We start from the raw sequence: 11,030 nt of genomic DNA on the forward strand, positions 1-11,030 counted from the left end.
TTCAGGGTCCATGTTACACACAGGTGACGGGTTTTTTTGTTTTTTGTTTCCTCCATCTAATGCTCACTGACGGTCACAGCTGGTGACATTCTTTACACAAGCATTTAGTTGGATGTAAATACGGCAGGAGAGTTGTCATGTGAGATGACAAGCTGTCAAAATCTGGACGGCGCAGGAAGAGACAAGACACCACAGAAGCACAGCCAGAGATACATGGAGGGAGTAAGTGCAGCGTGTACTGGGCTGTGTGCCATCCCCGTCTCCATCACCTCACTCACTTGTCAGTCTTACTGTTTGTTCTGCAGATCTGTGTTTCACAACTCACACTCTGTCCTTGGCAAAAGGTAAAAAAAAAAAAACAACCCAAACTGAAGTCCACCCGATGTTGAAGCAGCTCTGTCTCCAACCTCTGAGAACAGATCTGGGTTTTTACTGCACCACCTACCTCAATGATCACACCAACTGAGGTTTCATAACCATTAGGAATGATGCTATCAGAGTTACCTTAGTTCAACTTCCCATCATGCCTCTGGTGTTAGTGGAATATGTGCCAACAATGCAATTTCTTGGATGCTGCCTCCGTAATGTTGACCCTGGGTTGTTTTTTTTTTTTAACGTGCCTCGGGTGGAGCAAACAGACGGACAGCAGAGACATATAACCATTTACAGCTGTGTTTAATGATGTGGTGCTAAAGTGTCTAGTGACCATTTGTGTTCACATTCCATTACTGCCAATGTCTTTGGCACAAGGTCAGAGCTGTAGCCTCACAGACGGCCCCAGGATGACGGGTATAGTTTTTTTATCAGACAGAATTCTGATTTCTGATCCAGGAATAAGTGACCCATTGTTTTTAACGTCATACTGAAAATATTCAATGTTTAAATATTGAAGAATGTGTTTGTTGTATTTCTTACTGCATGTTGTATCCCTGTTAATGTCATAAATAAAAGTAGCGATATACTCTATATTGTCAAATAATCTTCACGCAGTGAAGCGCGATACAATGAGTACTTTTGTGTCGATTGACAAAGCAAAAAATACAGTTGTGTATTTATCAAAAATAAAGAACTTTATTTTTTATGACAAAAGCATAAAACAAAATTTTTTAGCAAAAGCTATAACAAGGTTTAGTCGTAGCAGTGAGGTGGTCTTCCTTAGGACCTAAAGAACAACCAGGAACTGCATTTATACCAAATATACTGTAGGAGTATGAAATACTTACATATATGATGACACAAAAATATTAATATTTTGATTAACTCTGTTCAATCATCCTTTATGTTGCTCCAGAGAAGCCAATTGCTTCTAGGCTTTGAGTTAATATGTCGTGGAGATAACTCTGGGATAAACACACAAGTCATTTCATTGCAAACAACTGCACTGGTTGAGTGAAAGAAGCCAATGAATGAGAGTAACTTGGTGGTTGAATCACTGTGCTGCAGGCACTTTGGACGAGGCGTCAGGTGTGAATTCTTCTTCTTCTTTGTTTTACCTGGTAGTTCAGCTGTCGAACCGCCTCAGTCTCCTCAGTCTGATCTCCTCTGCTAGGTTGAAACCATAGGGAGGAGGAGTTGCTCCTCCGTGTCTTGCTTGTCCTTTAAAAGTAAACAGTCATTAAGTATACAGTGTAAATTTAGAACGCAGCGACACTCTCTGGAAATTATCAACACTCTCCTCATATACAGTACCTCTGTCGTTCAGGCTGTTCCTGATGGCCAACTCTAACTGTTCCTCCTCCGTCAGCCCGCCTGTGTGTGATTCTGAATGATTTGATGTGTTACCCGATGGATACTGATGATATCCTGAGCATCATAGGAAGCATTTTTTTAAATGAATTGTATACAGGAAATATGTGCTGTGCATTTTCTGTGAAGCATATATTCTGCTGTACATACCTGAAGTTCCTGAGTTGTTTCTACCTGATGTCAGAAAATCTAATGAGCAAAACAGACAATATCCGTTTAAAATCCGCTGAGCCTGACTGATTTGTATACAGATCAATACTGAGGCACGTTTGTTCCCTTACATGTTTTGTAACTTATCCACTAAGCCTGACTGAGTTGTATACAGATCAATACTGAGGCTGAAGTTTGTTCCCTTACATGTTTTGTAACTTTAAAAAAACTAAATTATTTAGTCTGATGAAAGACTGATTAATACATTTCATCAAAATACATTTCAGACTTTACTTATTTAAAGTGAGAGACTTTGGTCTAATTTAAAATGAATGCAAAAAAAACCCATAAATTCGCACCTGCACATTTCTCCATGATGGCCTTTAGGGGGCCTAGAGTGTAGAGCAAACCCACCAAGATACCTGAGAGGTGACCGACAAACGAAGTCCTGAAGATATTAAAAAAAAAACTCAGCGTAAATTACAAAACACTGCCATCTTGTGGACACTTTTAGTTAAGTGCTACAGATTGCACATACAAATAACAGTTAATTCTAGAAAAAATAAATAAAATAAAGACTATTTAAACATTTTCACTTTTTTTTAATATAACTCACCCAGGAGACGTGATGTGGATCAAAACCAGCTCTACCCAGCTAGCATGGGAATTTGATATGGGGATACCAACCACATATGTCACACCTCCAGGATTGTAATGGTTATTGAGCACCTTCAGAGCAAACAGGACACCTGGCAGCAAAGCCATTAAGAGACATTTTTGTAAAAATATACTAATTAATAAAGTTGAAGTTGGTTGTATATGAGTGTATGATTATAAATATATAGAGCTTATTGTTCATTTAGAGTTGTAAAAGCACAACTCCAACATTGCACGCAGTGCTCTGTACCTGAGAAACCGACAGCGCAGGTCATGCTGTAGGATGGGTCCTCTGTTAGCTCTGTCAATGCTGCTTCCAACACTAGATACACTATTCCAGTGAGCAGAGAAAAGACTGACAGCAAATAAAGGAACCAGGCTCCACCAAGCTGTCTCTCCAGTTTCATTCCTTTCCAGAGGAATGACACCATGTTGAAGTAGAGGTGCCAATCATCACCATGGTGCAGCGGCGACAGCAGGAGACGACGCCAGTCCTTAAGCCAGTATGCCTGCTGCACACTTATACAGGTCTGTGGATGTGACCAAAAATAATTTTTATGTGAGTTCTAAAAGGCAATAATGCATGGAATGTTTTCAGAGGAATATAGAATTTTTATTACAGGTAATTGGTTGGTGTTTAATTACAGTTAGTCTGACCTGCAAAAGTGGTGCTGCAGGAAAAATATACAGGTACACATTGAGAGCAAGCACAGCCATGGTGACAGGTGGGATGTTGTCCAGACCCACTCGAAACAGCTGTGAGGCCAAAAGCAACAGGCCCAGCTGGGAGCTTCTCTGTCGAGTACGCATTGTGAGATAGCACCTGAGACAATGATAAAAATTTTTTATGAAACAATAGAGATTGAGGTAGAGAGTGCAGGTTCCTTAAGGTAAGGTACGACAGAGTATTAGGACCACATTAAGGGTAAAATAGCAATAAACACGTCTAAAAGTTGTATATTCACAACAATAAAGTCGAATGGAATATTCAGACCAGTGAAAGTGAAAGATAATGGGTTTTTAGAAGTCAAATGTGATGTAAATAAAGTCTATTTAACTAACGTCGTAGGTTAACGAGAATAAAGTTGTAAATTTACAAAAATATTCTGTCCCATCAGCATCACAATCACAAATGTAAAAGGAGTTTGTCGTCTTATTACGTTTATACTCATATCAGGACTTTATTCTGATAAATTTACGACTATATTCTTGGAAACCTGACTCGTTAATGTACGGCTAGTCTTTTTTGCATTCTCAATACTTCCTCGTAGTAAAGGAATTGTAACTGGGTTACAGTTACACCTGGGTTAATAAAAGACGACTCATTACACTGTATATTATCGATGGACGGACTAACAATACATTTTAAAAGATAAATTATGTTGACGAACACCACTATTAACTATCATTACTGATGTACAGTAATACAGAGTAGAGTGGAAAGCATACCTACTGTACTCCCAGTGTAGGCAGAATCGTTCTGGGTTGTTAACGTTATAAGTTAAACTAGTGCTAATGCTAACGCATTAAGAGTTCCTGTTAAAAGTCAGTAGGTCTTGTCTTCTTCGCATACAAAGTGAAAGGTCCGTTTCTTTAACGCTGCTGTCTCATAATGGAGCGTTTCTCCGAATTTCGTCCTGTTTTCAAACCAACGATTATTTGTCAACTCGCTGTAATGCTACGTCATATGTCACGTGACATCAACAAAGCCTCTTCTGCTTTTAATTTCAGTGAGTGAACGGGGACGCAGGACTTTTGCGCCGCTCAGTGGAAAGAAATGTGGTTGCAGGGACATCCCAATGAGTGGACCAATAAATTAAAGGAGTCAAAGCGCTCGGTGATTTAGGTAGTACATGTTGTATCCTTTTAATTATGCTGCATTAAAATATAACATATAAACTGTCATTTCATTTAAGACTGTTAATTGTTTGTAATTGCGTTTTCGGACACAGCCATTGTTTTGTCGGTGTAGCTACGTCATAAAGATGAACCAGAACAGAACTGATGAAAAAAAATGTCGCGGCGTGTTACGTCAGACGTTGAAAAAAAGTTTAGGCTCATTATAAAAGCCAGAGGTGAACGGTGTTATTCCTTATTGGCGGCTCGGTCTGGTCCGGTATGGAAAGGTAAGTGACTTTTGAATTTGTATTGGCGTTTTGACTGTGTTTTCGGTTAGTTAAATAACTCTGACTTCACTTTAAGTGGGAGAACATTGTTTAAGGATTTATTATTTTTGCTTTGTTGAAACCAGCAATGGTTGAACAGATGCGTTGTGATTTCTGCGCACGAAAACGAGGTCGAAGTTGTCCGCGACAAGGTATACTGCTGGAACTGAAATACAAGGTGAGCTAACAGTGGAGACACACTCCACTTTAAAACTTCAGCACTTAATACGACTCGGCACTTAATACGACTATCTCACTGGTTTATTTTCCAGATTGATCGTCCTGAAGATCTTCAACACAGTAGGGAGCGTCGTCTTTTCTATTTTATTCTGTGCGGTCGCTGCGCCGCCGCTTTGCTCTGTTGGTCCGCTGTGCTTGCTAAATGTGTGTTTGAATGTTTGAAACATGGCAGTACAAACAGAAAATGGCCACCTGCCATTCGCCCTGTTTGTATCCCGTCTTTACTTTATATGCTGTTAAAGTTGGGTTTTGGGGCGAGAGCCACAAACAGGAGGATTGTTAGCTAGTCGGTGTACGTGCACGTGGTCGTCTCTCTGCCAGTGGTTGGCATAACTAGGTTCTTGTGACTAGGTTCTAGGTTCTTTTGTCTGTTTCAATGGTGTGGTTGTGGAACTGCTGGGCAAGTAGGTAAATGTTGGCTCTGATTTCTGACCATGATGGTTTCGGTGTTTGTAGGTGATGGAGTGTCTGCAGTGTGATGTGGACTTTTAATTGAATGACTTGAGTGGTTTTAAAGCTCAGCAGTTCGTTTGAGTGTGAAGATGTTACTGCACACATTGAGACAAAACAAGTATTACTTTTTAGGTGCTGTCGACAAAAGGTGAGTCCAGATTTTTTCTTTTTTCTTCGCTGGATGGCTATCCAGTTGGCCTCCATCTGTCCCTGTCCTTAGATGAAGAGAAGATAAAGAGCTTATTAATAACATTACATTAGGGGTGTAATTTTACACCTTATAAGAGTAATATAATCTAATGGCAGTTTTAGTGTTCACTGGCGGTTTGAATAATTATAACATTCTCCAATTTTGATGTTGCGTTTGCGTCGTTTTCTACAATTTTGGACGTTGCGGTCATTTCCTACAATTTTGGTCGTTTGCGTCAATCATAATCTAATGGCAGTTTTAGTGTTCACTGGCAGTTTGAATAATTATAACATTCTCCAATTTTGATGTTGCGTTTGCGTCGTTTTCTACAATTTTGGACGTTGCGGTCATTTTCTACAATTTTGGTCGTTTGCGTCAATTTTGGATGACCTGATCGATTGCGTCAATCTTGGATGTCCTGATCGTTTGCATCAATTTTGGAAGACCTTGTCCTTCTCTGCAGTTTTCGCCACTTCACTTGCTGCAACTTTCTGGCTGTCCAGTTGCTGTCCAGAGTGTGACTGCCTGCATTCCAACTTCACCTATCAACATGGTTGTCCAGGACTCTAAAAGTCATGTGTATTCCTTGCTTTTGTAACCTTTTGTCAATGTGTATTCATATGTATTTGTTTGACGATTATATTTTTGTGAATGTATTTGCTTGTTTAGTAATGCTTTTGTCAATGTAAATTTCTATGTATTTGCTTGACTGAGACTTGTGATTGTATTTTTTTTTCTAGTTATACTTTTGTCAGTGTATATTTCTATGTATTATACTATGTACTATGCTTGACTATTAGACTTTTGTAAATGTGTATGCATGTATATTGTCTTGACTAATTCAGGAGCCTAATTATGTCTCACATATGGAACTGTTTATTGTAGTAGCTTGCTTTTGGTCAAAGGACCATTGTTTAAAAAGTTGTACCAGTCATGGTATAGTATATGATGGGTTTGTATACAAGACACGATCGCTGTCTGTGCTTTTTGTCTGTTTGCACTTGTGCACCTTTTGAATAACCCTCTATGTTCGTCTTTATCTGCATTTTGCATGTTTCACTGGTGTACAGCTTGTTCTGAGTTGATCAGGGTCACCAACAGCTGGGCTGAGTGCCTGTCAGAATATTAAGCCAGTTGTGAATCTACTACGTGCTGCTAATTTTCAGCTTGTTGCCCAAAGTATATTGAAAGTTGGGGCCGGGGTGTTTAGTATTATAAGAAGTGTACTGTAAGGTTATTTAAGTATTTGACTTTGTTGTTGAGGCCCATGAATATGCTGCTGTGGAGTCATCAGGTGTTGGGTTTTAATTAGATTTCAGCTCATACATGTTATTTTTAAATTAAACTTTATGTCAAATTTAAACTTGCCAATTCAGTCAAACTCTGTGACACTATTTGGCCCTAAATGGTCTTTCATGTCAATAAAGAGTTTGGACTTTAAGAGCTGGCTTGTCTCCCTCTGCCAAGTCCATTTCCTGTTAAAGACTTGTAAGCCCTTTGTGGTATTAGGACGACACGTTGGGAGGCCTCCCACCAGGGGACTATTGTCCTCTGCAAATTGCCGCAATTTACTGAATAGTTGCAGGGCTAAGTTAATAAATTTTTAAACATGCTGGGGTTATCTGGTAGGCATACAGGTTAGGTTGCGCGTTTAGGTTCTTTAATAGAAAATCTACTTGGCAAAGAGACAACCCAAGACTTTGATTAAGTTAATATTTAAAACTTCTTTTAAAAATTGTATCGACAATGTTTGTGAGCTGAATCGCAGAAGATGAAGGAACTGATGTAGACCTTTGTTAATCGCTGCCCAATTTACTTGGCTTGCATTTTTTTAACTTTTTGATTTTGTGTAAAGTTTAGAAAGGTAAAGGAAATCTAGAGACTAGAACCTTAGTAGAGGAGCAGATTTTAGTAGCAAACTCTCCACGTTACCACTACAACATTGGCCATCCAGTGAGCTAATTGTTAGGGCTAACTGTCTAACACAGTCAGGTTGTGTGACTTGGGTCCTTCAGGTCAATTCTTAGTTAAGCATAATGATGAAGAAATGGTGACTATTCTGTGATGGTCTGTTCCCATTTCAATCAAATGATTCATCTTATTTAACTACTCAAACCACTCTGGTAATGTCTGCTAAACAGAATTTACCTATTTGCATAACTGTGAGTGTGGATGTAATGAGCTTGGTGTCCTGTCGTTCTATCCAGAACAAAGTTAACTGAGTTGACTCATTAAAGGGGATGGTGTTTGTCCTTTCCCTTTTCTTCTGTTTAAGGAATCAAGCCATTAATCCTCTTTAGCACACTGTGGACACTGTTTCCAAAACCAGACATGGAACCCTCTGGTTTTGTGACTCTGGCTATCCATGGAATGCTGTAACTGTGACGATGTGACCAGTAATTTTGTTACTGGATGTATATAGATATATTATTAAATGTTAGCTTACTTGTGGAGTTAATTCAGCTGAAATCATTTGTTTAGATGTAGATCAAACATTTCAGTGTCTGCCCAAATGTTGGTTATCTAGAGTAATGGAGCATAGAGGATGGCAAAGGGTAATGGCGCTCTTATGTATAGTTATATGTTAAGTTCAGGGCTGAGTGACCTGGGAGATGAATGCACTTATTAATTTATTTAAATGATGTTTAACCTCAGTGAGTGCTGTAAAAGAGTTCTATTTTCACTGTATGTGGGTGGTGCAGGTTTCACTCAAGTCTTCTCTTTATTGACTGAATGTGCCAAGTTAGATCAATTAAACTGTAAGACTTTCTTTATTCCCATTTATTATCCAGATGTGTTGACGCTGCATCCACACACAAGCTCTGGAAATCTGGATCCTGGACTACAGGGTGAAGGTGGCCCACATGAACCAACTCCTTATTAGTAAGATTTTCTCAGCCACAGGTTTTCTTAAGGTTTGTTCCTCACATTGACCATAACTAAATCTGTTCTACTTTAATCTGTGCACTGACTGATCTGATCTGTGTCTCTAGGATTCTATGGGACAGTTGAAGTTTGAAGAAGTTGGATCCTGGTTAAAGGGACCTGAGGTGAGGCAGGGATTGAGTTTCTATATTCATTTTCCATTACCAAATTCCACTGTCATGTGACCAAATTTTGAATGGTAATTCTTTTTATTCAAATCTACTGGCTCAATTTTATTTTGTCTTGTTCTTTCCGCTCTCGGGGTCACTGTAACTCATTTGCTCTTGTTTTGTTCTTTCAGAATGTTTAACCCAGTATCAATGAGCATGGAAAGCAGACGTGAGACTACAGAACCTGGAGAAGTTACATCCTAGTCAGATCAAGTCACGACTGTAGCCAAGATAATCCAGACCCGCCTCCTTCCTCCTGGGTGTCTTAAGGTTTGTACTAAATTACAACACCTGTTAGGGTCAGTTTGTTGTGCTGAACACTTACTTCACTTATCCATGTTTAGGTACTGACCCCAAGGAATCCAAGAACCCTGCGTGGCAGAATATGGATTTTTTTTTTTTTTATTATTATTATTTTTTTTAAATAGTCATAAGGTTGACCGTTTACAAATCAGCATGACATTTCATGGCTGTTCAAAGATGTGGTCTTTGGTCACTGATGAATTAAACTTAACGCTTGATCCTAGGTTTAGTTTTTGCTTTGCTTTAGTTTACAGAGTTTAATGAGCTGGATTTCCTTCACACTTCACTTCACTTCACTACTAACCTAACTTTTCCTCACCCCTTGTTCTTCACGAAATCCACTCATGAATTCTTATTTAGTGTTGTACCATGTATGCAGTTTACAAAATCAGAGTTGGATCCCTCTGCTTTTGTGACCTGGTCCATCCATGGTACATTATCCTCTAAAAAAAGCTACCGACTAGTCAATGTAAAGTAATTAAAGTAATGCAAAGTAATTTAGAACAGAATAAATGAAGATTTTCTTTATGATCAAGCGTTTGTAGTTACTTTATCAGTTTCCTTCTGGCCTCATCAAGGACTAGACATGAGAATCCATGGTGATTCAGTTAATGGTTGCCTGGTTTGTTTAACTTTGGAGTCGAGGTCCACAGTAGTCCTGTTAATTTTTTTTTGTGTGTGTATCTGTAGGCATAATGTTACTCTGTCAACTGCATGGATGGACTGGCAGTTTCCTTTTGTTTTGTTGGGCCGGGACCTTCATTCCTTTTTAGTTATGTTCATTTAAAATGTTCAAATAAACTACATTAAATTTCATGCAATTGCACTCTGTCTTCCCTGCCCTCCTTATTTTTTATATCTTGTAAGCACAATGAAATTAACAAAGGACAAAATGTTAACTTCCATGAAGCTAAATGCCCAGACACTGACCTCAGTTTTGGTCACATCAGGGATAAAACTAAACCCAGGTTTTCTGTTGTGTGCACCTGTCTTCTGTATTATATGCAGCAAGTTCAAATGTAAAATATTTCCTCTTCTGTTTTCAAGTTCAAATGTAAAATATTTCCTCTTGAAGTCAAGTATGACTGACTCTCAAGTATGCTTAATCTGCATGACCCTGTCCCAGGGGAAAAAGTAAAAAAAACAACAACAACCAAAAATTTGAATTCCTGTTGTATTTAAAAAAAGCTTTATTTCTTTTTAACTTTTTAATTTACTCTGCCAAGGTTTTTGAAACAGTTCTCAACATATTCATAGATCATTTCTGTTCTCCATACAATGTTTGAGGTGTTCGCAGCTGAATGAGTGAAACCTCACAATTTCGTATCAATTCCAAACAGGTGTGATTAACCAGTTGACTTCGTTCCTTAATTAATTATTCAGCTCATCCACGCTGGGCTTTCCCTTACACGTTTTTGTTCGACTCTTGAATGGACGACATGTTTACAAGTCGAATTCTTTCGTAAATACACTAATTTCAAAGTTATGCTAATGGATCTCTTGTCTTTTCTTTCTTTCTCCTCCAATGATCACGACGTGGAGCTGGCGGTGAAGTTGTTGCTATAGTAACAGTGGTACGCAGGGCAGACATGAGCAGAAGGCGTTTAGTCAAGTGCGTTGGACTCACCTATGACTACGACCCGTAACATAGGAAACCTTCAAAATAAAACTGAACTGGCGCTATTTACCAAAGAAGAAAACAACCATATTGAGTACATATATGGAGTACATATATGGTTGTTTTACATCACGGTATACAGAAATACACTTTACATTTTAGAGCAGGGGTGTCAAACTCATTTTCACCGGGGGCCACATTAGCAGTACAGTTCCCCTTGAAGGGCCGGTTGTAACTGGAAGACTGTATAGATCAGGGGTCCCCAACCCCTGGTCTGCGGACCAGTACCAGTCCATAGGTCATTTGGTGTTGGGCCGCAGTGAAAAAAAAACTTAATTTTTTACTAATTTATTTAATTCAAAGAAAATTCTGTCAGATCCATTTAATTTCTTTATTTAAAGATAATCTGGCAG

The 11,030-nt window shown here is 38.8% G+C and overlaps 1 protein-coding gene and 1 long non-coding RNA gene across 2 annotated transcripts; one reads left to right on the top strand and one right to left on the bottom strand.

Moving 5' to 3' along the window:
- Positions 1-1,483: 1,483 nt before the first annotated feature.
- rhbdd1 (rhomboid domain containing 1) lies at positions 1,484-4,250 on the bottom strand. Its single transcript, XM_008308841.3, has 8 exons — positions 4,003-4,250; positions 3,211-3,376; positions 2,804-3,083; positions 2,513-2,645; positions 2,256-2,344; positions 1,897-1,935; positions 1,690-1,803; positions 1,484-1,596 (listed from the first exon to the last, which is right to left on the bottom strand). The coding sequence occupies exons 2-8, from the start codon at positions 3,361-3,363 to the stop codon at positions 1,502-1,504; spliced, it is 903 nt and encodes a 300-aa protein (XP_008307063.1). The 5' UTR covers positions 3,364-3,376; positions 4,003-4,250; the 3' UTR covers positions 1,484-1,501.
- A 97-nt stretch (positions 4,251-4,347) lies between these two features.
- Positions 4,348-9,964, top strand: LOC103377874 (uncharacterized). Its single transcript, XR_521455.3, has 7 exons — positions 4,348-4,679; positions 4,805-4,896; positions 4,991-5,018; positions 8,394-8,516; positions 8,595-8,651; positions 8,828-8,966; positions 9,041-9,964. It is a non-coding gene; the product is annotated as an uncharacterized LOC103377874 (long non-coding RNA).
- The last annotated feature ends 1,066 nt before the right edge of the window (positions 9,965-11,030 follow it).

This window comes from Cynoglossus semilaevis, chromosome 4 (assembly GCF_000523025.1).
Source record: "Cynoglossus semilaevis isolate Cse_v1.0 chromosome 4, Cse_v1.0, whole genome shotgun sequence".
Classification (NCBI taxonomy): Eukaryota; Metazoa; Chordata; class Actinopteri; order Pleuronectiformes; family Cynoglossidae; genus Cynoglossus; species Cynoglossus semilaevis.

Bases quoted from the DNA above. Each gene is read 5' to 3' on its own strand.
- rhbdd1 (XM_008308841.3), bottom strand. From the start codon at position 3,363: ATGCGTACTCGACAGAGAAGCTCCCAGCTGGGCCTGTTGCTTTTGGCC. The intron at 2,345-2,512 runs GTGAGTTATATT...TAATATCTTCAG, and splicing joins ATCCACATCACGTCTCCTGG to GACTTCGTTTGTCGGTCACC. The intron at 1,936-2,255 runs GTGCGAATTTAT...TTTGCTCATTAG, and splicing joins CATCATGGAGAAATGTGCAG to ATTTTCTGACATCAGGTAGA.